The sequence below is a fragment of the Oryctolagus cuniculus genome, chromosome 21 (assembly GCF_964237555.1).
Source record: "Oryctolagus cuniculus chromosome 21, mOryCun1.1, whole genome shotgun sequence".
Taxonomy (NCBI): Eukaryota; Metazoa; Chordata; class Mammalia; order Lagomorpha; family Leporidae; genus Oryctolagus; species Oryctolagus cuniculus.
Genome location: NC_091452.1, coordinates 28,900,138 through 28,925,544, shown reverse-complemented (window position 1 = coordinate 28,925,544; position 25,407 = coordinate 28,900,138). Strand labels below are relative to the sequence as shown.

Below are 25,407 nucleotides of genomic sequence, written 5' to 3'. Positions count from 1 at the left end.
TGTCTCATCACCTGTGACCCATGGGGAACATTCCTTAGCCTCCCTTAGCCTCAGCTTCCTGGCCAGGAAAATGGGCACAGTAGCAGCCAACCTATCTCCCGGGGATCAGGAGTCTCTGGGCAGGCCTGGGGCCACTGTTCTCAGAGCAGTTATGGAAGACCTGAGGTTGGGTGGGTGTGGCAGGCCCTATGGTCACAGTGAGAGCTGACTCGCCTTCCAGTCTCCCTCAGCCACGGCCCCACTGGACCCCCGAGCGCAGATGTCATTGATGGCGGTTTAGAGCTGCCGGCAAGGCGAGGCACCAGGACATTTGGCTCTGCCGGGCTCCGTACATCATGCCTGTGCTTACTTGCGGCCAGAGGCTGTGTCCACACCTCTCTGCCCATCCCATCACACCCCAGCTCCAGGCCCTTGTCAAAGGAACCACCGAATGTGTCAGCCTCCCCACCCCATCTGGACTCTTCTGGTTGACAGCTGTCTCCTTCCAAAATCCTGCCCCGAGCCCGCTGCTCCCAACATCTCCTTCCTCCCCAACTTTTCAAACCACCTGCACTGCTGGATGCAGAGAGCGGGCCACAGCACTTGTCAGGCTGCCCATGAGCTACGCTCCGCTGGAGGGACACACAGGGGCAGTGGGCGCTGGGGCCTCAGGCGGCAGGCAGGGGGGTCCCACATGCCAGGGGATGGCCCCTCAGGCCCTGCTGAGATGCCTGCCTGCAGCTGCCGACTTTCTCGGCCTTGGGAGGGCAGGGGCAGAAGCTCCCAGAATGCCCTCTTCAGCTCCCAGAATGCCCTCTTCAGCTCCCAAGGAGCCTGCCCTCAGGGTGGCCACTGAACAGACAACTCTTCATTTTCATCCACCCCGTGTTTCCAAGAACCCCAGGGCTGGCTCCTTGGGAGGGATTGGGGACAGCGGGGACTGCGCATGTGAAACGCGGCTGACCGCTGCATGGCCGCCACAGCTGGCAGTCTGGAAAGTTCTCTTGCCAAGCTCCTGCACAGAGCTAACACAGGGGCCCCACCTTGGGTGTTGCAGGACGGAGTCCTGGTCAGAGGGGCAGCCTGCAGCCTGCAGGGGGGAGGGGGTGTGCACGTCTCTTGAGCCCGGCAGGCAAACAGCTTCCGTGGGGCACCAGGCTGCCGCCGTCTGAGACAATAAGGGCTTGTTATGAGATCAGGAACCAGAGGCAGCCCTGGGAGGCTGCCAGGCGCACACACAGGCACCACATCCAGCTGGGGGCAGGAGGGCGGGCCCCCAGGCAGTGGGCTGGAGCCAAGGCCCAGTGATTTTGAGAGCCAAGTGCAGGGAGGACTTTGCCCAGCTCTGCCTGCCCCGAGGGGCCTCTCCCACAGCACCTGTGTCTTGTGGGGCTGGGGCTGCCTCCTGCTGCCACGCAGCTCAGCGATCCCACAGTGCACAGGGGCTCCATTCCCCTGGCCCAGACCTGGCGGTCTCCCTGCAGGCCCACGCAGGGCGGGGAGCGCTTTGGCCCTGTACACGGAAGGGAGATGCAGGCAGGGAGAGGGAGCGGCATTGGCGTAAAGGCCCCAAGCCTCTTGCTCTGGACACGATGCATTTTAATGGTTTCAGTGGCCTAAAGGCCACGTGTGGGAGGGCGACAGGGCTGTCACACGAAGTAGGCAGCCAGGGCGGACATCTTGTCCTTGGGCCGCCTGGGGTTGGGCTTCCCAGGGGGCCGCCGGCCCCGGGCCCGCCCCCGGCCCTGCCTCCGCCCTGGCCCGCCACGGTGCATGGGGTGGCAGGAGGCTGCATGCTTCAGCTCCACCAGCTCCTGGAAGACAGGGTCGCAGAAGACGCAGCCCGTGTGCTGGGTCTCGTCGCCCGGGAGGGGGCACTTGGCCTTGTTGAAGTCCACGTGGAGCAGGGCGGCCTCGCAGGAGGGGCAGGTGTCGGCCGAGACCCGAACGCGGTACGCGTTCTCGAAGCAGTGGGCTACCACGTTGCACTTGTTGCACGCCACCTTCCACTTGGGGCCCGAGGTGGCGTCCAGCACCAGCACTCCGCGCTCGCACTCCACGCACTGGCCGATGCCCAGCATGCTCAGCGAGTGTGGGCAGCTGGGATGCGTGCACTCATTGCAGCCCATGCCTGGGGGAGAAGGAGCCTGGTGAGGCAGCCGGCCCTGCCCACTGCCCCCACGACCCCCCGGGGCCCTCCTCCCCAGCAGAAAGTGCTTCACGGGGCCTGGCACTTGGGGACGCCTTGGCAGCAGCACGACCACACCCCCATCCTAGTCTCTGTCAACCTTTAAGGCCCTCCAGGCTTCCGTCCTAGTGCATCCTAGCCAAGCCCATCCCCTTTGCTCCGCTTCCGCGGCTTGTCACCCGCAACCCCACCTGGCACCCTTGTCACTGGGCCCCATGGGGCTGTGGGGGGGTCTCAAAGCCGCTGCATGGTGGGGACAAGGCCTCCTTCCCCCAGCCTCCAGCCCCGGGGTGAACGTGCGTGGATGCCACACTCCTGTAGCTTCCTGGTCTGCGTTTGGGATGGCGCCATCCCAGGAGGCCATGAGAGACATGAGGGCCCGGCCCCTTCAGCCTGGGGCTCAGGGCTGGTGAGTGCAGGCAGGGCGGGGGGGGGGGCAGAGCCCCTGGAAGCCACTCCCTGGACAGGCAGCAGGAGGGCTGGCCGGGCTCACCCTTCTTCATGTCTCGGAAGGGCGGGTGGTTGTAGCAGTAGGGGCACAGCGGGTAGGCCTTGCCCCGCGAGCCCGACGACCACAGGACCAGCTCAAAGTCATCAAGCGGGCAGCGCAGCTCCTTGTAGAGCTTGATGGTGCCGTTCTGGGGGAGGGTGTAGGTCTCGTCGCAGTGTGAGCAGTGCAGGCGGCTCGGCTTGGCCTGCGGTGAGGCAGGGGTGGGGTGTGAGGGCCTTCGCCTGCCCTCTTTCCCCGCCCCTGGCCGCGAGCCCCGTGGGTGGTGCTGGCAGAGCCACTGTGTGGCAGCCGGGACGGGGGCCGTCACCGCCGCACCGTGGTCACCCCACCTACCTGGATGTACTTCATGAAGCGGTGGCACTTGCCGCAGCGCGACAGGGGTTTGCCGGTGGCCGCCAGGGGCGAAAAGGACACCTCCATCAACTCATCCATGCCTGGGGGCGGGCGGAGGGAGGCGTCATGGGGGAGGGGGGAGAGGGGTGACCGGCTCAGTGGGGGCCCCTGGGGGCTGGAAGCAGCAGCACTCCCCTGCGGGCAGTGGGGCTTCCACCGTGAGGACAGGTAAGCAGGGCGGCATGTGGCCCAGGCCCCGTGTCCACGCCGTGTGAACAGCCACCCCCTCTGAGGGGGCCTGAGCCCAGATCTGGAGCTAGTCTTCCACGGGTGGGCGGCGCCTGGTCCCGATGCCTGGCTGCTGACACGGGAGCTCTGCTGGGGGCAGGGAAGAGGCAGGCCTTACCGGCGATGGAGTCCACGAAGTAGTGGAACTTGCGCTTGAAGATGTCCAGGGTGTGGCCCAGGACCTGGCGGTAGTCAGCCTTGCCCTGGGCGATCAGGTTCAGCTGCTTCTCCACGGCGCTGCGGATGGTGGGCAGCACCAGCTCTGCGTCTGGAAGCAGGCGAGGCCGCGGCCGCGTCACTAGGCAGGACCAGGCTCACGCACTGCCCCCTTCTCCTCCTCCTCCTGTCCACTCAACCAGATGATGGCACACACCAGGCTGCCTCCTATGCCCTGCCCCCCCCCCCCCCCAGGCCTTTCCAGAAATCTTGGGCAGTGCAGCGAGGGACATCTCACTCCAGGACCGTCACAGACGAGCCGCTCGCCATCCCACGCACAGGCCCCGGGGAGGCTCACCGATCTTGTAGTAGCCGTGCACCAGGACGACGCCGAGGTTGGTGGGCTTGAGCCGGCGCCCGCTCTCCACGGTGACGTAGTTGCGCTGGCAGATGTTGTTGATGTGCACGGGGATGCTGGCGTCAGTCCCTAAAGCACACAGCAAGGCCCCAGCTGTGCCTCGGCCGGCCCCCCACTCTCCTACCCCAACCCCATGGGCTCCCGGTCTTTCCTCTCCATGCTGTGCCAGGCACATGGGTGCCTTTTGTGTCCTGCTCTCATGGCCCAGGGTGCTGATTCCCGCCTTATCATCGAGGGAGGCTAAGGAACTCTGCCCAAGCCAGAGCTTATTCTGGGCATGCGATGTCACCTCCTGGGCCTCTCCCGCCTGGACCCTGCGACGCCCAGCCCCCTCTCAGACCCCCTCTCTTCCCCCAGCAGCTTCACGAGCGAGTGTCTGGTGAGGTCCCAGGACCCACAGAGAAGGCTGCGGTTTGAGCCCCCAGGGCCTCTGGCTGTGTGTGCTACTGGGTCGGGCGCCGCCTGGGGTGCAGCTGCCAGGAGCCAGGGCATGGAAGAGGCGCCTAAGCCACGGCAGAGCAGAGCAGTGCCCACTCCACGGCAGGCAGCTCCTTTGAGAGCAGCAGCACCGGGAAGCCCCCGGCACCCCAGGCTCTCGGGAGCACCAGGCCTCCGGGATTCCAGGACAGAGCTGGACTGCCTGGGAGGACTTGGGAAGACGCTGTCCTGACTCTGGGGATAGCTGGGCCGTGTGGCTGGTCCCTTGGGGGGCGTGGGTTCACAGCGAAGGCCTGCCCGGCTCTGGCGGGGCGTGGGCCCCGGCCAGCGCTTGTCCCGGCGCCCCGGCGGGCGCGCTCACCAATGCCGTGCTTTTCCATGAGTGTGATGAGCTCGGCCTCGGTGAGATAGTCGGGGGGGCTGGTCTGCTTCTCCAGCATCTTCACCTCGGCCACGGCGAAGGTGTCGCCCCTCTGGCAGGTGGGCAGGCTCTCCTCCAGGGGCACGCTTTGCCAGGGCATGATCTCCGTGAAGCCTGGCGAGAGGACGGTCTTCCCCGAGCAGGTGAACAGCTCAGGGCCGATCCGCAGAGAGATGGTGGTCTGGAGGTACTTGCAGTCGTGGCTCACCGTGGCAATGAAGTGCCTGGTGATGTACTCGTACAGCCGCCACGCGTCGCCGCCTGCAACAGGCCCAGCGCTCGTCACCCTGCGAGCTGGGCCGGGGCTCCCGCTCGGGCACCGGATTCCAAAGCCCACAAACAGGAAAGCGAATGCACCCAAGGGAGACGAGCCCCCGTGCCCACCAAGTCCCTGTGGGGCCCCCTCTGCCCAGCTGCTGCCCTGTCCTGGTCCCATGACAAGGGCATACAGCCAGGTGGTCCCAGGGCCACCGGGGCCTGATCCTGTCCGGCAGGGGCCGTGCAGCTGGAGGAATGTGGGGGGGGAGGGTGTGTCGGGATGGGGCCGGGAGCACCTGGTACCTAATTCGGCCTCCGTGGCAGACCTCATGGGAGTGATGGGAGGGTGGTCGCCAGCGTCGTGGCCTTTGCGCGGGCGGTTGACACCTTCAGCTAACAGCCGCTTCACCTGCAGGAGAGGACGGAGAGGGGCCGAGTCGGGGCATGGGTTTGGCCAACGTGCCAGACAGCAGTCCAGGGCTTAGTGATGGGACGGCGGGGGCAGCCTGGCTCTCCTCACCGTGTCTGCCCAGTAGGGGTGGTTGGCCTGCTGTCGCAGGCAGCCCTTCAGGTCAAAGTTCTCAGGGTAGTGGGTGGTCTCTGTCCGCGGGTAGCTGATGTAGCCTTGCGTGTACAGCCGCTCGGCTGTCTGCATGGCGTGCTGTGGCCCCATGCCTGCAGGAGACAGGAGGCTCAGCACCCTCCTGGAGGGCTGCCCACAGGCTGCGCGCTCAGGCTCCACATAAGGTAGGCCTCTGAGCGGCTGGCTGGGGGGCCCCTGTCTGAGGCTCAGCTGCCCTCCGGGCCCCGGCATCACTGCCTGATAGGTGCTGAGCCCAGGGGTGGGGGTCAGCCCCGCCTGCACCCCTGGGGCTGAACGGAATCATCTCAGTGCATCCCAAGCAGTCTTTGGGGCCTCTAGAGAAACGCCCTACATACCCAGAGAAGAGCTGGCCACACGCAACATCTCCACGGTGTTCAGGGCCAGTGGCCTCTGCTTGGCCTTCTCCTTCCTGCTTGTGGCCTCCACCTGCAGGATGAGACGTAGGCAGTGATGCGGAGGTGGGAGGAGCCTGAAGAGAGACAATCCGAGCACGGGGCAAGGGGCCTGCTTTCCTTTGTCTCTCTGCTTCTCAAACCCCCTCTTCCCTGCAGTCTGGAGACCGGGTTCAGTGCTCGTTTGGGACCGGCAAGGGACACACAACAAGCCCTCTTTTCCAGATAATTGTCTAGGGAAGAGAAAACCCGGAGGAGTGAGCAAGAGGCAGGAAGAAGGGGCTGCAGGCATGGCTGGCAGGAAGCCAGGACTTTCACGTGACATCACACAATTGTTCAGTGTGGACAACTCTCTTGAAACTTGCAGCAACGCCACGCAAGACCGACTGGGATCCATCTGTGGGCTGTGCTGGCTGGTGAGCTCCCCCTTCCACCTCTGGAAGGCACTCATCAGAAGACAAGGCAGAAACAGTCCCAGCGACTCTGCCCAGGGCCTGGGCCTCGGCCAATCCCCGGCCACGCCGGATTCCAGGCCCACAAACGTGGGTGCTAATGCTGAGGCTGCCTGTGGATATGCAGCAGTGGAGCCCAGGGTTACGCGGGGTGATCTGGAGGCGGAGCCGGGGCCTCTGCAGGAATGCGACCCATGGGAACGCCTTCAGAAGTTCTGGAGCCTGAGAGGGCTGCATGGGTGGGCCAGCTGGCATGCGAGGAAGGGCAGGGTGGCTGAAGGTGGCCCGGCCACACCTTGATGGCTCTGGCAGCTTTCAGGGCCACGGAGCATCTGCAGAGCATGCCCTGTGCCCGTCACCCCACCCTCTTCCTGAGATTGAGTCACACACACTCTGAGCAGGAAATACAACACCATGGAGGTGCCAGGCGGATGGATCCCAGACAAGTCCCCAACTTGCCGTGTGGCCCTGGCCAAGCTCATCACAGAGGTCCCTCTGCAGCTACTAGCCCCCGAGATCACAGAGAAGGGACACCTGTGACATCTGCCCACTGGGTCACGTGGGAAGGGCCTGGCAGGTCCCAGGTGTGGACATGGGTGCCCCACAGCTGCCGCGTTGGGAGAACTATCTTAGGAGTGGATGCATGAGCCAGGGGGACAGGTGTGGGTGGGGCGGGGCCATACCTGGGCTTCCTTCTCCTGCTTTGTCATGTTTAAGAACATCTGTGCGATCTCCCGGTCGAACACTCTCACTCGGTCCCAGTCCAGAAGCAGCGACCTGTCTTTGTCGACGTTCACCTGCAGGACGGAGGACAGGAGGTGAACACATGAGGAGAAGCGGGCGGCGAGCCCAGCGCCTGGGCTGGGCCTTGTCTGGGAGCCACGCAGCCCTGGCGCTGGCGTCTGCACCTGCTCAGGTGTGCTGATCCCGGCCTGAGCCCTGGTCTCGCTCAGGGTGGGTGGGGTGGCAAGGCTGACGGTATCACATCCTTAGTAGCACCTGAGCCTCTGCCGCACACCCAGGGTCCCTGTCAGTCACAGCAGCTCCAGTGTCATGTTATAAATCCTACAGCACGCGTCTGTGGAGGGTTTTATTTGAGGAAAGCGCCCTAGGACTTCCTAAAAAAATTATTTTTGTTTATTTGAAAGGCAGAGAGACAGAGATGAGATGTCCCACCCGCCGATTTCGCTCCTCAAGTGCCTTCACAGCCGGGAGCTGGGAGCTGAAGCCAGTCTCTCAAGGGGGTGGCGGGGACACAGGTGCTTCAGCCATCACCACTGCCTTCCAGGGTGGGCATCAGCAGGATGTTGGAACTGGGAGAGAGCTGGGACCTGCACCAGCCACTCGGATATGGATATGGGACGCAGCGTTCCCAGGACTGTCTGAACTGCTACACCTGGCTTTCTAGAATTTCCAAAAAGTTTAAAAGCTCAGGGCCTTGGTCCAGTGATCAGATGTGATTTTACCCTCGATTGCCAGAGCCAGCCTTGTCCCCACTCATCCAAATTCAGCGTCCCCAGGCTCAGCCTAGCCGGGGGCACCACAGGCCCACAGTGGCACCCTTACCCCTGAGGCCTGCAGGAGGAGGATGATGGTGATGACACAAGGCTTTCAGAGTCCACCCCCCCCAAACCCAGACACACACACACACACACACACACACACACACACACACAGAGCAGAGGAGGCACCTTGGCCTGCAGCACCCAATAGGCCTCCGGCTTGAAGGACTGGATTTTGTCATGCCTCTCCACACAGAAGCCCAGCGTAGGAGTCTGGCACGGCCCAAAGGAGATGAGAGAGCTGTCCAAATCGCCGTATTTCCCCTGGAAGTACTTGGTCTGGAACCTGGGTGAGGGTGGGGTGCGAGAGAGAAGCCATTTGGTTAAGGATTTGCCTGAGACCCCACCGTGAGTGCCCCCGGGGCTGGGGTGGTGAGCGCAGGGCAACCGGAGGTGGCAGCAAGAGGCAGGGAGGAGCCCTGGGGAGGAGCCACGCGTGCACGGCTGGGAAAGCCAACAGGAACACGAAGCTGGGTCCCAGTGGGCCAGGGAGCCCTGCTAATGGGTAGCCCTGCCACACCCCCTCAGGACCCGCGTGCCAGTGGGCCCACGCCGCCTATCCAGCAGCGGCCGGCACAGTGAAAATGCCGAGGCGCAGGGCAGGCACCCAGCGCACCTGGTGAAAGCACAGCCGATGCGCAGGTCCAGCTCCTGGCGGGCGTCCACCGACAGCGCCTCGTTGTGGTCCGGCTCGCCCAGGCGGGCCATGGCGTTACAGATGTCTGTGTCTGTGATGGAGCTGAACCTGGCCCGGAACACAGTCTTCTCGCCGCCGTGGGCCTTATTCATGACGGGGACGACGGCATCAAGGACCTGGTGGGAAGCCATCCGGCTGGGATCGCCTCTGCCCCCCATCTCCTGTCCCACCCCTCAGCCGTCAGGCCCGGCTCCTTCTGGGGCCCAGCCTCAGCACGCGTGTGGCCCCCTTCAACAAGACCCCTGCCGTCTTCCTGCCTTTCCAGGAGCCTCCATCTTGCGCAGACCCCTCACCCACGGCTACATTGCCATTCACATGCCCCTCCCCACTGCCGCCCTGCAAGCTGCCCCCCACCGCTCCTCCCCCTGCTGCCAGGCACACAAGGGACCTTGCAGTCCCCAAATCCACTGGAAGCCTACTCTTAGGAGGAGGGTGTGCTGGGCGTAGGTACGTGAGACTTTGAAGAAACTGGAGAAATATAGGGCAGGAAAAAAGCCCAGCAGAGGCAAAGGCCATGGCCAGTGGGAAGGGGCCAGGTGGGCCCAGCTGCGGCTTGGGGGTGGGGGTGTGTGGGGTCCCACAGCTGAGACTAGGAGGGCTGTGCGGAGGGAGGGGACAATGTGTGAGCGAGTCTGCTCTCGTTGGAACCACCTCCTGCATCCTGAGTTTGCCAAGCCCTGGGCCGCACTGGGGGTGCCAGGGCGTCTGGGTGACCCTGTAAAGACCCACAGCCTGAGGGGCACTGTGGGAGGAGCAGTTGGGTTGCAGCCACCTGCTTTCCTGGAGGGAGGGCTGGATGGGTGGAGGTGGGTGTGGGGAAGAATGAAGCCTGGGACAGGAGGGTGGTGCCAAGGCCAGGTGTCAGCTGGCATTGTCTGAAGGTCCCTGAGATGGCCCTACGTTGGGCCAGCCTTCCAGACCAAACTTGCACCACCCCACAGAACACCCCGCCCCTGCTACGCCTCACTCAGCCTCGCGTCCCCAGCAAGGGCACTAGGATTTTCTGAGATGAAGCAGAGAAGGGCCTTTTTGAGCCATTAAGAATGATTCCATGTGGCAGCCCCAGGCCTGGAGGACTGTGTCAGTGCGGAACGAGTGGCAGAGAGGTGGAAAGTGGGCCCTGTAGGGGGCACCCCACTCACCTCAAAGCAGATGTTCTCCCCTTCCTTGTCACAGTCCAGCCACAGCACGATGTAGTCGCAGCCCCTGCCCTCCACCTGCCACAAGGCACACGTGAATGTGAACGGGTGCCTGCTGCAAGCCCCGCCCCCAGCACAGCTGCCCAGGGGGCTCCCTGCCTGGAACAGGAGGCGGAGCCTGAACCCCAGGTTAGGAGGACGGTGCCCAGGCTGGGCCAGGACTGGCTGCAGTGAGACTGGCTCAGCCACTCAGGAAACACTCTGGTTCACAATTGCTGGTTTGGGGCTGATGTGTAGCACAGCAGGATAAGTCACTGCTTGTGACCCCAGCATCCCACACGGGTGCCGGTTTGTGTCCTGGCTACTCTACTTGACCCAGCGCCCTGCTCCCTGGGAAAAGCAGTGGAAGATGTTCCAAGTACTTGGGCCCCTGCCAAAGCCTGGATGATACTCCTGGTTCCAGAGACAGATGGAGAGACAGAGAGTTACCTCCCATGCGTATGTTCACTTCCAGATGGCTGCAACAGCCAGGAGCCAGGAGCTTCGTCTGGGTCTCCCACGTGGGTGCAAGGGCCCAAGCACTTGGGTCATCTTCCACTCCTTTTCCCAGGCACATTAACAGGGAGCTGAATCGGAAGTGGAGCAGCCAGGACTTGAACCTGCCCCTGAATGGGAATGCCGGCATCGCAGGTGGTAGTTTTATCTACTATGCCACAACGCTTGTCCCTAAATAAATACATCTTAAAAAAAAAAAAAAAAAAACTGCTTGTTTGTGGACAGAAACAAAATCTGAACTGCTATGATGTTAACCCCAAAACTACCTAGAGAAACGGCTGTGTAGAGTTGCTCTCAATGCTGACAGAGGCCACTCTAGGTGGGGAGACCATGATTATGGTTTCTTCTTTCTCCTTATGTATATCCTCCTATTTCCCACAACGTGAAAGTACTTGCTTTACAATTAGGGAAGAAATCCCAAGCAAACAAATTACTGTATTTCAAAAGCAGAGCGGGAACAAGTGTACAGCAGCAGGTAAAGATGCTGCTTGAGGGTTAAGCAGTGCCGGCACCCTTAGGAGTGCAGGGTTTGAGTCCCAGCCGTTCCACTTCCGATCCAGCTCCCTGCTAGTGCACCTGGAAAAGCAGAGGGAGATGGCCCACATGCTTGTATCCCTGCCACTCACATGGAAGACCTGGAAGACACTGCTGGGGAGGGAACCAGTGGACGGAAGATCTGTCTCTCTTTCTCTGTAACTCTGATTTTCAAATAAATAAATAAATCTTTTTTTTTTAAAAAAAAGGGGCCGGCGCTATGGCATAGTGGGTAAAGCCGCTGCCTGCAGGGCCGGTATCCCATATGGCGCTGGTTTGAGTTCCAGCTGCTCTACTTCTGATCCAGCTCTCTGCTATGGCCTGGGAAAGCAGTAGAAGATGGCCCAAGTCCTTGGGCCCCTGCAACCACGTGGGAGACCCAGAAGAAAATCCTGGCTCCTGGCTTTGGATTGGCGCAGCTCCGGCCGTTGCGGCCATTTGGGGAGTGAACCAGCAGATAGAAGACCTCTCTCTGCCTCTCCTTCTCTGTCTGTATAATTCTGACTTTCAAAATAAAATAAAATCTTTAGGGGCCAGTGCCATGGCGCAGTATGTTAATCCTCTGCCTGTGGCGCCAGCATCCCATATAAGGGCTGGCTGTAGACCCGGCTACCCCTCTTCCAATCCAGCTCTTTGCTATGGCCTGGGAAAACAGTAGAGGATGGACTGCACCACATGGGAGACTGGGAAGAAGCTCCTGGCTCCTGGCTTTGGATCACCGCAGCTCTGGCCGTTGCAGTCATTTGGGGAGTGAACCAGTGGAAGGAAGACCTTTCTCCCTATCTCTCCCTCTCACTGTCTGTAACTCTACCTCTCAAATAAATAAATAAAATCTTAAAAAAAAAAATCGTTAAGAAGAATAAAGAAGATGATGCCTGGGACCCGCAAATCCCATACTGGAGTGCCTGTGTCCGAATCCCAGCTCGGCCTCCGTTCCTGCTTCCTGCTATAGCACACTCTGGGAGGCAGTGGGCAACAGCTCAAGTAGTGGGAGACACGTCTGATTGCTGGATCCTAATTCTGACCTGGTCATTGCAGGCATTTGGGGGAGTGGACCAGTGGATGAAAGATCTCTCTCTCTCTCTGTGGCTCTGCCTTTCAAATAAATAAACACATACAACAGAATAAGAAAAGCTGGGAACTGTGCAGCGAGTTGCTGTGTGTGATGCTGATATCCCATAGTGCAGTGCTGGTTTGAATCCCACTGCCTTTGCTTCCAGCTTCCTGCACCCTGGGAGGCAGCAGATGACGGCTCAAGTGCCTGGTAGCTGCTGCCCAGGTGGGAGACCCGGATGGAGTTCTGGGATCCTGGCTTGGCATGGCTGGGCCCTGGCTGTTGTGGAAACTTGAGGAGTAAACCAGCAGATGGAAGATCCTTTCTGTCTTTTTCTGTCACTCTGCCTTTCAAGCGGATGAAAATGAGAGAGCAAACATAAAAAAAAAAAAAAAAAAAGAGAGAGAGAGAGCAAGACGCTTGCGCTCTCCAGGACTGAGCGACAGGCGTACTCAGCCTGGCTGGATGTGCTTGGGGGCACCAGGCCTGAAGGGGCCGTGTGGGCCTGCGGGGGATGTAGAAGGGGCAGAAAGGCCTCCCCGTGAGGGCACAAGCACTCGAACTGTGGCCAGCTCCCGGCTCCCGCCCACTGTGCCCACCGCTCGCACCTGCAGGAACTTCACCATGTTCAGCTTGGGATTGGCTTCCTTCTTCTCGGTCGGGGCTTGGCTGAACAGCTCCGCGGGGTCCACCTTGTCCCACTTGTTGTACTTCCCTACAAACCAAGGCCGTGATGCGCAGTCACACGCCATAGCTCGCGGGGGTCAGCCTCTGCCACCTGCTGACCCCTCATTGGGCGGCTTGGAGAGCCACTGGCCCAGGGTCCCCTGACAATCAGAGACGGGGTAGGGCATGGGTTTGGGTCTTGGGCTAACACCCACCGCCCTGCCTTCCTTCTGCTGGGTAGGGCTGGGCAGGGCCTCTGCTCTGGCCTCACTTCCAGGGCTTCCCTGCGGCTGGAAGCTCCAGTCTTGGGCTGGCTCACTTTGTCAGAGCAGAAAACACTCCTGCCTCTTAAGGCCCAGCTCTTGCACGCTGGGTCCTTGGCTTGCTTGGAGACCCTATTTCTTGCAGCCTGGGAGAATGGGGTCAGACAGATTCAAGTTCGAATCCTGGCTCTCCAGTTTTGCCAGCCAGATACAGAGTTTGGAGCCCAGCTCTATCTATCCCTTTCTGTCACCGCTGAGCAGTGAGAACCACCACAGAGGCCTTGCTGCGTTGGGCAAGACCCACAACGAGAGCTCTGCCTTTCCAGTGGCATGGTGCCTCAGCAATCCTGGGCTGCAGGGGGTTTGGGTGTGAGGCCCCCCTCCCCCCGCAAGAACAGAAGCTCACGGAGGCCGGAATAACGTGAGCATGACAACAACAGCTGCTAAGTGGCAAGTGCCTGCGTGGGCCAGGCTCCTCACCCCCTCAGCCACAGGAAGGCGCCCAGGGCAGGCAGTGACCGCGGGGACTCAGGAACGCTGACCTCCAGGGCCTGGGTTCTGGGTGCCTCACCCAGGAACCCCTGGTCATCACTCTAACATTTGCCGGCTTCAAGACTCAAGTGTTCGGGACAGAGTTCTCTGTCAAGACGTGTACCTAGCTCTGGCTGCACCCCGGGCTGCACAGTGTAGGCTGGGGTGAGAGGGCGGGGAAGGGGTGCACTCACCCAGGAAGTCCAAGGTCATCACGTGACCACAGACGGATGTCATCTTGAAGCGGACAGGCTGGCCGGCGAAGGTGCCAGTGTACTCGTGCACTGAGCATGCGCCATTGAGCCCCTTGTGCGAGGACATGTTCCCTGGGGGAGAAGCACACGGATGCAGATGCTGGGGAGACCCTGGGCCCGGCCGCCGTCTCCCGGAGAGCCAGAGCCCTCCTTTTCCCGAGCGGCCTGGGGAGAAACGCTCCTCAGGCCCTGCCGGCAGTTGGGTGCTGAGACACAGCCGTGCCCAGGGAAGCAGCACCTGCAAACCGCCGGCCTGGAGTGGGCCCGTGCCAGCTGTAGCCAGGACGGGGTACCCGCGGGCTCTCTGCTCTGTCCGCCCTCCTGGTTTCACCCTTCAGAGTGACTGCTGCTTCATTTTCATGCAAACTTGACTCAAAGGTCACTGAGAGCCCTAACGAGTGGATCCTGCGGTGGCCTCACCCGCTCAGCCCTGGGTAGCAGGCACACTCCGGGGGCCTCAGCCCTGCTAGACCACGCCTCGCAGCTGTGTGAGGGGCTCTTCCTCCCCCGCTGCTGGGCCAAGAGTGAGGCAAAGTGTGCACCTGCCATCCCTTGGTGCCCAGCAGCCAAATACTCCTTGATTGGGAGGGGATTTCATGGATGGGAGGAGACACCGCCCAGCCGGGCCCCGGGCAGCCGGCGCAGGTGAGGGCAGGCATGCCCTCTCCAGCTCCCTGGTGCTTCAGGAGCACCTGCGGCCACTCCTGAGCGAGCAGAGGAGCAGGGGCCGAGCCAGGGGGCCAGCAGGCAGTGGTGCGTCCAGGGGTGGCTGAGACGGGGGGTGAGACCCTGACTCAGTCTTCCTCCTTCCGGGACGGGTTCCTGCTGCTTGGGGCCCACACCCCTGCTGCCACAGCGCTCAGACCATGACAGCCCCTTCCCCTGCCCTTGAATTAGGCCTTGTTCCTTTTGAGTGCGCACACAAATGTGGCCCGCGGTCGCTTACGCTGAGGTGCGGCTTCATTAGTGCCTGCTGACCTGCAGCAAACCAGGCCCAGCTGGGAAAAGAAAGAAACGTCCAGAAAGGCTAAAAGCACCAGGACCATGGTTACGGACCAAAGCACTTGGGGGGCGGGGGAGGGGGGTTAAGGGCCTACCTCGAGAGAGGATCTTGGCGATGGACTGGGCCAGGGACGGCTTTTCCGCCACCATGAGCACTGTCTTCATCCTGACTCTGGGCTGTCAGGGTCCTCAGCCCCTCACTCCACAGGTACCGGGCGACAGCGAGGCTCAGAGACGGCTCTTCCGCAGCTCCCACGCAACCCACACTGCCACCAACGGAACTCAGTTCAAAACCAAACACACACCCTGAGAAAAAAACAAGAAATGAGGCAACCTGGATGGCCTGAGACAGCAACAAGTGCCCAGGTCACCCGCGGACTCAGAGACGGCCCTAGGGATGTGGCCTTGTTTGGAGGGAGCTCATGTGCTCCCACTGGCCTGCAGGCCAGGATGGAGGCACCCTCCCACGCAAGGGCATGCTGGTCTCCCCAAGCAGAGGGGCCCCGTCACGGCCTCTGTCCTGCTGGCTCCCAGGGGTGACGCACCCCTGCCTAGTCTGAGTCCCATTTGGAGAATGCAGGTGCCCAGACAGGGCATCTGTCTCTGGAGCCAGGAGCATCATCCTGGTCTCCCACATGGGTGGCTGGGGTCCAAGGACTTGGCCATCCTCTGCTGTCTTCCCAGGCACATTAGCAGGGAGCTGGAGCAGAGGTGGAGCAGCCAGCACTCTGGATAAGGGATGCTGGAGTTCCAAGTGGCAGCTTAAGCCGCTATGTCATGATGCTGGCTCTGTGAACCACCCTGGCAGGATGAACCACGTCCTCCTGCGCCCCGCGCCTCTGTCCCAGCCCACTGCACTGCACGCCACAGCCTGTGACGGCCTTGTCCTCCCACCGGGACCCTAGCTTAATGTCTACATCACTGCAACAGCCGTCTCTGCCGGATACATCATGGCTAACACCTGTCGGCAGAGCACAAAGTAAAATAAAATAAAATAAAACCAAAACAAGACACACAGGCTCTTTCTACCTGTTTGATCATCACAGATGCAGCAGTGGTATTTGTAAATGTAGCAGGGTGTTTTTAACAACAGCCTCATATGGAGACAATTGGCCAGTTTTTTTGGGGGGGGGGGAAGAAAATATGAAGATTTCCATTTTGAAACTTCCGCCAAGGAGCAGGCGTCGGCACAGTGCTGAAGATGCCAGCATCCAGGTCCCGGCTCTGCTTCTGACCCCAGCTTCCTGCTGATGCACACCAGGGGAGGTGGTGGGTGACAACTGAGGTAGGTGGGTCCCTGCCACCCACACGGGAGACCTGTACTGAGCTCCCGGCTTCAGTCCGTTCCAGTCCCAGTCACTGCAGGATTTGGGAAGTGAACCAGTGGATGGGAGATCTCTCTCTCTTTCAAATAAGTCAACAATGACCAAAAAAAACCAAACCAACCAAACCAAACCAAAAAAATCAGAGCTAAAATGAGTTCCTAGGAGAACTTCAGAAATTCATGGAAAGGTGAGTGATGAAAAAACTAGGCCTGGATTTCAAATTCTGCACCAAAATAAACTTACCCTGTAATTCCTTTTCTGTGAACTCTTTAACTATCCTCATGGTTCTCTCACTAGCAAAAACCCGAGTCTAAGCCGGCGCCGCGGCTCACTAGGCTAATCCTCCGCCTTGCGGCACCGGTACACTGGGTTCTAGTCCTGGTTGCCCCGTTCCAGGCCAGCTCTCTGCTGTGGCCAGGGAGTGCTTGGGCCCTGCACCCCATGGGAGACCAGAAGCACCTGGCTCCTGCCTTCGGATCAGCGTGGCATGCCGGCCGCAGCGCGCTGGCCACGGCAGTCATTGGAGGGTGAACCAATAGCAAAGGAAGACCTTTCTCTCTGTCTCTCTCTCTCACTGTCCACTCTGCCTGTCAAAAAAAAAAAAAAAAAAAAAGAGTCTGGACACTTGGGAGGAGCAGGCGCACAAGCACGCACGGATGGGGACACACACTGGAACCGCCCCAGCCTGCAGCAGACTCGGCACTTCTACTTCCAGGAATGACCCAGTTACAGCAGTTGCTGACTCAGCACCCCCTGCACACTGGGCCAGTGCTGGGTGCAGAGCCCACTGCACAGAGCGACAGCATGCCCTGTCTTTCCAGAACTCGTGCAAGTACCAGGGAGCCAGCAGCTGGGAGGGTCTGGGAGTTACAGGGCTGGGCCAGGGGCTTCTGGGGAGAGCCCAGGTAAAAAGATTAGGGGATGGCCGGGCAGCCTGGAGGAACAGCAAGGAGGCTGCTGGGGTCCCTCAAGCCTTGACTGAGGGTTGGCACTGGGGGGCAGTGGAGGGTTCGACAGGACTGAGGTGATCTGACCTCAGGTCTTCAATGAACCCTTCCCGAAGTCAGAATGTGGACAAGACCAGGAGGGGCAGGAGGTGTGACAGGCAGCGCAAGGGTTTCTTGCTAAGGCTGCTGAAGGGGTGTCCGCTGATGGAGGCGGAAACAGCAAGGAGGGAGCAGTTCTAGCCGGAATGAGAACAGCCAACGTGGTGGCCCTGGAGGAGGTGATGCACGGAGGAGTGATCTAAAGGGCAGAAGCCAGGCTGGAGGCCGGGAAGAGAGGAACCAGCAGGGGGAGTCGGGACAGGCGGGCAAGGTGGCCTCTGAGACCTGGCAATCCAAGGGCCCAGGTGACCCTCATGGGGTCCTTTGGTGAGAGACAGAGGTGAAAGCTGAGTGGGTGGGCACTCAGGAAGGACTGGGAGAAGGGGAGGGGAAGACACACCAGTGTGTTTGCATGTGGCTGGGGCTGCCCTGCAGAGGACCAGAGGAGATGCAGGGGCAGAGGGGCTGACAGCCCGTGCACCCGGGAGGGGGATCGAGGGGGTGACAGGCAACCGGCCAGCCTTGGTGAGGAGAGGAGGGAGGGCGTGTCCAGGCAGTGCGCCAAGGTCCAACTTCTCCTGATGGAAGAGGAAGAGGAGGCAGAGGGAGGCCTGGTGGGGGTGGGTAGCAGGAGTCCAAGGAGGCCACTCTCAGGGGCAAGATGACCGACTCGGGACCCGGAGTGAGCTGTGGGGGCCGGCAGTGCTGTCCACGTGGACACTGAACATCCCCTCCCGCGGCCAGGACAGGGCAGCGCGGGAGCGACCCTGGCTGGTGCACACAGTGGAGCACACTGCTGGGCAGGTCTCCTACAGTGCGTGACCTGGCGTTCACCACGGGGAGCCGGGCAGCCCAAGGCCTGCCCCTCTGTGCAAGGCCACACCTGGCAGTGGCGAGGAAGGGACATCTGCTGTGGGGGCACGTGAGGGGGCGATGTACCTGGTCACACAGGTGCTTGTTGACAAAGGGCAGACATGTCTGCAGGGGACCTCAAAAGGTCAGAGCAGAGTGTGTGTGTGTATCAGGGCCTGGGGACAGGGCTGAGGGGGCTCCTGCCCACCATACCCCATCTTGCACCTTTTACCTTTGGTGCTATGGACACGTGTGATGGGTCAATAGGAACTAAGACAACGGATTTAAGAAAAGACTTAATAGGCGCGGCTGTTTGCTACAGCAGGTAAGATGCTGGCTAAGACACCCGCGTGCCATGCTGGGGATTCCACACTCAGCCCCTGCACTTGACCCCAGCTTCCTGCTAATGCTGACCCTGAAAGGCAGCAGTGGTGGCTCAAGTAGTTGGGGTCTTGCCACCCACGTGGCAGACTCAGACTGAATTCCCGGCTCTGGGCTATGGTCTGGCCTAGCCCCAGCTGTTGCAGCCATCTGGGGAGTGAACCAACGAATGGGAGAGCTCTCTCTTTTCCTGTCACTCTGCCTTTCAAACAAACACATTTAAAAAAACATTCTTTGAGGTCTCTAAAATTTTAAAACTGATTTTAGGGTCTGGCGCTGTGGCATAGGTTAAGCCTTCGCCTGCGGTGCTGGCATCCCTTGTGGGTGCTGGTTCGTGTCCTGGCTACTCCTCTTCTGGTCCAGCTCTCTGCTTATGGCCTGGGAAAGCAGTGGAAGGTGGTCCAAGTCCTTGGGCCCCTGAACCCACATGGGAGATCTGGAAGAAGCTCCTGGCTTCAGATCGGCACAGCTCTGACCATTGCGGCCATCTGGGGAGTGAGCTAGTGGATGGAAGACCGTTCTCTGTTTCTCCCTCTCTCTGTAACTCTACCTCTCAAATAACTAACTAAATATTAAAGAAAAAAAAAGTGACTTTAAATCTTTTGAAAACACGTCCCCTTGGTGTTCTTTTTTCCCATGGTGTCAAAATTCCATCTCTACTGCTCCCTTCAAACCCAAGTACTTGAGTTTTTCGACAAAGAGCGAGCAAGCTGACTAGTCACTCCAGAGAGACACATTTTGTCTCAGCATCATCTCCATTATCTTAGATTATCTCAAGTTATCCAGGAGCAGGGCTACCTCTGGGCAGCACACATCAGGGCACGTGTGTTTCAGATAGCCTGTCCACCTGTCAGGGCATGCAGCTGCTACTCATCTCTCACATGCACCTATAGCATTGGCTCTAAAAAAAAGAAAAGGAAAGAAAAGATGCCCGTTCTTGGGACAGATGTTTAGCCTGGCGGTTAGGGTGTCCACATTCAGCATCTGAATGCCTGGGTCTGAGTCCTGGCTCTGGCTCCCAACTCCAGCTTCCTGCTAACGCAGCCCCTGAGAGCCAGTGCTGACATCTCAAGTAGCTCGGTTCCTGTCAGCATGCGGCACTACGTTCCCAGCTCCCAGTTTTGCCTGGCTACTGCGGCTGTTTGTGGGGTGAGCCAGTGGATGGGACTTTACACTCTCTGTTGGTCTTTTTCTTAAATAGTTAAAAAGAACAACAACAACAAAAAGGAAATATAAGTCCTGGTTCAACGTCTTATACTTCAGCAGTGGATGCACATCTGGTACTATTTCGAGTGTCACTGTTTTACTGGGGAAAAGCCCCACTGCGTCCTAGGATCCGGAATCCCGGAATCCCGGGGCACGGGCCTCACTGACACCTGGCGCAATCGTCTCAAAGAGGAACAAACCCAGAGGAAGTGATTTCCAAAGGTCGCCCGGGACGCTGGCCGGGTCACGCTTCCTGCTGGCCGAGTACGCTTCTCTTCAGCAGCATCAGGTTCCACAGAGTTACACAGAGAGAGGGGCAGCGGGCGTGAGACAGAATCTCCCATCTGCCGGTTCACTCCTCAAACGGCCACAGCGGCCTGGGGCCTGGCCGAAGCCAGGGTCCTGGGCTCCACTTCTGACAAGGTGGCTGCAGTCTTAATGGGGTGCATCCGTCCTGACCCAGCCGGGGGCCCCCTTATTTTCTCAGTGGCAGCCAGTGAGAGGCAGCCTGAGGACATGGCTTCCGAAATCCACTTCCCCTGCTCATGTTCCTGCTCTACCAACACGAGTGTTCACTTGAGCTGCTGCCTTTAAAAAAAGAAAAAAAAAAAAAGCCCAATTGGATCAAAATGGCCAGAAACTGGCTCTTATGGTCAACCAGAGGGTGCACCGAGTTCAATCCTGTTGCTGGCCAAAGCCTGCAGTCTGACTTCCTACTTCCAAGACGGAGCTAGGCGAGGGCTAACGGGGTGCTGACATCCAACATTCCGCAGTGGGACTGGGATTAGGACTCGAGTCGAGTGGAGGATGAGCGGCAGGCCAGCCTGCCAGTGCTCGGCCCACCGCCAGCAGAGGGAGCCCCTGGGAGACAATGCACTTACACGGGTCTCCTTTCACGTCCGGGTCTATGCCCAGGTCGGGTGATCCTGCCAGTGGAGGCCTGGCGGTAGCCCGAACAACACTCAAGCGTCCGAGGAGTTCCTAGCTCAGTAGAAGAGCTGGTTAAAAAGAGGCTGCATCAGAATCTCCCTGGGGAAAGATGGAGAAATCTCACACTTCAAACAAACAGCTAGGAGGGAGACACACAGGGGAGCTCCTAAAACCATCAGTGGACGGGCACAGGTGTGGAAAGATGAGACATCTCGTGAGACAGAGCCCAGAGTGGGAGGAGGAAGAAAAGGCAACTCCCCTCTTGACTTCTGATGAGAATCAGGGGGCTTGGGAGGTCCTTCTGAGTCAGTCCCACCAGGAGCCCTTGACAAACTTCATGGTGCAGCCTGAACGGGAAGAGACATGCGAGAGTCACCCGGATGTACTCTTTCCTGATGCATCAGCCAGAGGGCACAGGAATCTCCACAGAGAAAAACCAATGGTGTCAGGGTTGGGGGGGAGGGGGTTGCAGGTTCTAATATCTTTTTTTAAAAAAATGCAAATCAGGGAGGGGCCGGCACTGTGGTGTAGCAGGTAAAGCTGCCAACTGCAGTGCCGGCATCCCATGTGGGTGCTGGTTCGAGTCCCGGCTGCTCCACTTCCGATCCAGCCCTCTGCTGTGGCCTGGGAAAGCAGTGGAAGATGGCCCAAGTCCTTGGGCCCCTGCAGCTGCTTGGGAGACCTGGAAGAAGCTCCTGACTCCTGGCTTTGGATCAGCTCAGCTCTTTCCATTGTGATCATTTGAGGAGTGGACCAGCAAAATGGACGACCTTTCTCTCTCTGGCTCTCTCTCTCTCTGTAACTCTTTCAAATAAATAATTCTTAAAAAAAAAAGAAAGAAAGAAGAAAGAGTCTTAAAAAATAATTCTGGCCCCTCCCCCACCTACAGAGCAGCCGTGGAATGTGGCTTGGGCAGGTGGGATGGGCTGCTGGCGGAGGACGCTGGATAAGGGATGCCTGAATATCCCATACTCTCGGGATGCCCTCAGAGAGAGGATACTAGGAGGACAATCCTGATGGGCCATCACACGGGCTAACTAACATAGTCAATAAACCGGCAGGGAAGGCGGGCATTGGTGACCCCCTTACAGGCTGGCTAGAAGGATACCGTGGAAAACGGAACAGTGCTGTAACTTCAATCCTCATCTCTCAGAACTGAGCTGGAGTCCTGAGCCAAACGGTTGAAGAACAAAGAATAGGAGTCAAAATGGGACCGAAAAAGTGTAAACATGGAAAGAGGAGGAATTCGCCAGCAGGTCTGGTGGTCCATTTTCAACACAGCGGGGACCTGCAGAGGTAGCAACTTCACTAGGCAAACTCCTGGTTGTTCCGGAGTAGCCAAGTCCCAAGGGGGAGACTACAGTGAGTGCAGGAGGTAACTCTGTAGCGCAGGGAGGTCTGGGAAGTGTACACCCGCAGGACTCAGCCAATGAGGGCCCTGCGTGCTAGTACACAGCTTGCTTGCCGTACCTGCTCTGGGTGTACCTGCTCATCGGACACCCGACCTTGCAAGACCGCTGAGGCCACCTCTCGAGTGCACAGTGTGGACAGGGGAGGGTATCCCCCACACCCTATACCCAAAGAATCAGAAAAGGAACAACCCTTTCTTAAGCTCCTCTGGGCCGGGCACGCCACGGCCATCAACACTGTTTCATTTAATCTCGCCAACAACTCTGAAGGGCAGGGACTGTCAGTTTTTACATTTTTCCCCCTCCAGATCACGAGTAAAGGGGCCAGTGTCGGTGACCCTGGCACAGGACCCCCAGTGCTCAGTGGCCATGACGCCCAGGTGGGGCTGGCCTTTCGCGTCCTATTCCCACAGGCCGAGGAAGCGAAGGGGCAAGACGAAGCCATCCCCTCCCCCGCTCCGACAAACTACTGCCCCTGGACCCCAGCTACTTTGCTCACTCCGAAAAGAGCGGAGAACCCGGGTCCCTTAGACCGCCCGGAAGTGGGCGCCGACCACGGCACAGCCTCCCGGCCCGGGAGGTTCAGACAGAAAGCGCTCGCCTCCGCGAGCCGGGGGAGGCCGCCAGGAGGAACAGTGGCAGCGCCCGCAGCGCCCGGCCCCCGCCCAGCGCGAGGCTGAGCGCGCAGCCCATCACCGCCTCCCGCCACCACCCCGGCGAGCGGGAACGCGAGGCCCGGCCCGGGACCCTCTCCTCAGCCCGGCCAGCACTCAGGACACCGGCCTGAAGACAGGCTGCGCTGCCTGCTTCCGCGAGCAGCCCCTCTCGGCGCCCGCTGCTCACCCGTGGCCCCACCGCGACTCGTCTCCGGCTCCCGCTCCCCGGGAGGGGCGGCCACTGCAACCCCGACTTCCGGGTCCGGCCGCTTCGGGCGTCCCCGCGTCCGTCCGATTCCCCCGTCCGACGGTGTCTGCGGGTCCCGGCGCTCGAGCGTTCCGGGGGCACCGCCCCGAATCCCCGCCGCCATCTTTGAGGGGATCCGCAAAGCTTCGCGTAGACTCCCGGGGGGCTCGCTGTCCGAAGGGGGCTCCCCAAACTCTCCACCCGGATTCTTCTCAGCTACGGGGAGCCAGTCATGACAGCCATCGTGCCAGTGATTGTGATGGTTACTAACAAAGCTACAGACGTGTGTGCAGCAGGCTTTCGTCAAAGCTATACCGTCTGTGGGATGCACGAACGGATGATGGGTGCAGAACACCTGGAAGATAAAAGTGCTTGTGTCCGGCGCTGTGGCGTAGCAGGTAAAGTGACCGCCTGCAGTGCCGGCATCCATATGGGTGACAGTTTGAGTCCTGGCTGCCCCACTTCCAATCCAGCTCTCTGCTGTGGCCTGGGAAAGCAGTGGAGGATGGCTCAAGTCCTTGGGCCCTGCACCTACATGGGAGACCTGGAAGAAGCTCCTGGCTTTGCCCTGGCTCAGCCCTGGCTGTTGTGGCCATCTCGGGGAGGGAACCAGTGGACAGAAGATTCTCTTTTTAGATTTATTTGAAACTCACAGTTACACAGAGAGGCTGAGTGAGAGAGAGAGAGAGAGAGAGGTCTTCCATCCGCTGGTTCACTTCCCAGATGGCCAAAACGGCTGCAGCTGCACCGATCTGAAGCCGGGAGCCAGGAGCTTCCTCCAGATCTCCCATGTGGGTGCAGGGGCCCAAGGACTTGGGCCATCTTCTACTGCTTTCCCAGGCCATAGCAGAGAGCTGGATCAGAAGTGGAGCAGCTGGGACTTGAACCTGCGCCCATAAGGGGTGCTGGTGATGCAGGCGGTAGTTTTACCCGCTACGCAGCGCTGGCCCCATAAATAAATCTTTAAAAAAATTTTTTTAAGAAAAAGATATAAGTACCGTTAGTGTTAGGATTATGGACGGATTGCCTCGTTATTTTCTCGCGGTGCTCATCAGTCCATGCGGCCCTCACCCGTCTTTTTTTTTTTTTTTTTTGACAGGCAGAGTGGACAGTGAGAGAGAGAGAGAGACAGAGAGAAAGGTCTTCCTTTGCCGTTGGTTCACCCTCCAATGGCTGCCGTGGCTGGCGCGCTGCGGCTGGTGCACCGCGCTGATCTGATGGCAGGAGCCAGATGCTTCTCCTGGTCTCCCATGGGGTGCAGGGCCCAAGCACTTGGGCCATCCTCCACTGCCTTCCCGGGCCATAGCAGAGAGCTGGCCTGGAAGAGGGGCAACCGGGACAGAATCCGGTGCCCCGACTGGGACTAGAACCCGGTGTGCCGGCGCCGCTAGGTGGAGGATTAGCTTAGTGAGCCGCGGCGCCGGCCTCTTACCAGTCTTCAACATGAGCTGGAGGTCACCCCACCCTGATCCAGGCCCCGCCGGCTGCCTGCAGGTCTCCAGGCCTCAGCCGACCCCTACCCCAGCACAGCGGTGACGGCTGAGGTGGGCTCTGAGCCGCGCAAAACCAGAGTTCCTGGGTGCAGTTAATGAAGCTCCCGCAGGGGCCAGCAGGGGGCGTGGGGGGCTCCGCTCTGGAGGCCGGGGTGTCTGCCGCTGCCCTGCGCCCTCTGCCGGGAGATCCTTGCCATTGCGCCCTCACGCTACACCACCTGGGTCATGCTCCCGGGGAGCCTTAGGGAGGTATTTGTATGCAGGGTGCCTGTTTTAAGGGTGAGCGGTTCCCCCACCCTGGGGCTCCAGGAGGCAGAGCCCTGGGGTGTCTCCTTCATGGCCTTGGCCTTCTCTCTCTCCTCTTCCTCCCTACTCAGTGTGTCTGGTTATGGTTGTGGCTACACCGCAACCCGGTACCAGCCTCAGCCAGGACACAGTCCCAGGCTGTGCATCCATAAGCACCCAAAGCAGCCAGTGGGGATCCCAGCTCAGTCCCCAGGCTCTGAGTTGAGCAACACAGCACGGCTTTCCTGCTGGGCTCCAGGCTGGGGACAAGGCTGCTCGGATCTGTCACGTCTCTCCTCCGTGTCACCTCCGTGAAGCTTCAGCCCCGGAGGGGAACGAGACACGAGGCTCTCATGGTCCCCATCACGGCCTCCTCCCTCACTCTGCTAAGGAGGCTGCAGCCTGGAGTGTGCAGGGTTGAATCGGCCCTGTCCTGTGCGTGTGTGGTACCAGCCCCGGCTGGTGAAGGCTCGAGTCGGCAGGCAGCACCTGTAATATGTTCTGAGATGGGGCTGGCACTGTGGCACAGTAGGTTAAGCCTCTGCCTGCAGTGCCAGCATCCCATGTGGTCACCAGTTCGAGTCCCGGCTGCTCTGCTTCTGATCCAGCTCTCTGCTATGTCCTGGGAAAAGCAGCAGAGGATGGCCAAGTGCTTGGGCCCCTGCACCCACGTGGGAGACCTGGAAGGAGCTGCTGTATCTTAGCTTTAACCTGGCCCAGCCTGGCCGTTGTGGCCATGTCACTTCCAGTGAATGGAAGATCTCTCTCCTCTCTCTATATATCTCTGCCTTTCAAATAAGTAAATAAACCTTTAAGAAAAAAAAAAAAGCTCTCAGACAGCGTGGGGTGCTGCAGGCACAGCTCTGAGACCCCAGGGGTAAC

At 59.8% G+C, this 25,407-nt stretch overlaps 1 protein-coding gene across 6 annotated transcripts; it reads right to left on the bottom strand.

Annotated features, from left to right (window-relative positions):
- Positions 1-1,560: 1,560 nt before the first annotated feature.
- TOP3B (DNA topoisomerase III beta) lies at positions 1,561-22,824 on the bottom strand. 6 transcript variants are annotated; one of them, XM_070065906.1, is made up of 18 exons: positions 22,688-22,824; positions 20,387-20,534; positions 14,791-15,001; positions 13,634-13,765; positions 12,588-12,806; positions 9,840-9,914; positions 8,617-8,813; positions 8,130-8,286; positions 7,122-7,235; positions 5,930-6,020; positions 5,511-5,665; positions 5,294-5,399; positions 4,673-4,993; positions 3,814-3,942; positions 3,418-3,567; positions 3,012-3,112; positions 2,661-2,862; positions 1,561-2,110 (listed from the first exon to the last, which is right to left on the bottom strand). In XM_070065906.1, exons 5-18 carry the CDS (start codon positions 12,729-12,731, stop codon positions 1,629-1,631), a joined length of 2,424 nt encoding a protein of 807 aa, XP_069922007.1. In that variant the 5' UTR covers positions 12,732-12,806; positions 13,634-13,765; positions 14,791-15,001; positions 20,387-20,534; positions 22,688-22,824; the 3' UTR covers positions 1,561-1,628. The 6 variants fall into 6 exon arrangements, with proteins under 6 accessions (XP_069922007.1, XP_008270403.2, XP_017205109.2 ...); XM_008272181.4 differs by having other exon boundaries at positions 12,588-12,694; XM_017349620.3 differs by having other exon boundaries at positions 12,588-12,694; positions 20,387-20,782; positions 22,688-22,783.
- Between the last annotated feature and the right edge of the window lie 2,583 nt (positions 22,825-25,407).

Excerpts from the sequence above, each read along its gene's own strand:
- TOP3B (XM_008272181.4), bottom strand. The coding sequence starts at position 14,860 with ATGAAGACAGTGCTCATGGTGGCGGAAAAGCCGTCCCTGGCCCAGTCC. Across the intron at positions 12,695-13,633 it reads GATGACCTTGGACTTCCTGG|GGAAGTACAACAAGTGGGAC; the intron begins GTGAGTGCACCC and ends CTTGGTTTGTAG. Across the intron at positions 3,113-3,417 it reads CTTCGTGGACTCCATCGCCG|GCATGGATGAGTTGATGGAG; the intron begins GTAAGGCCTGCC and ends GCCCGCCCCCAG.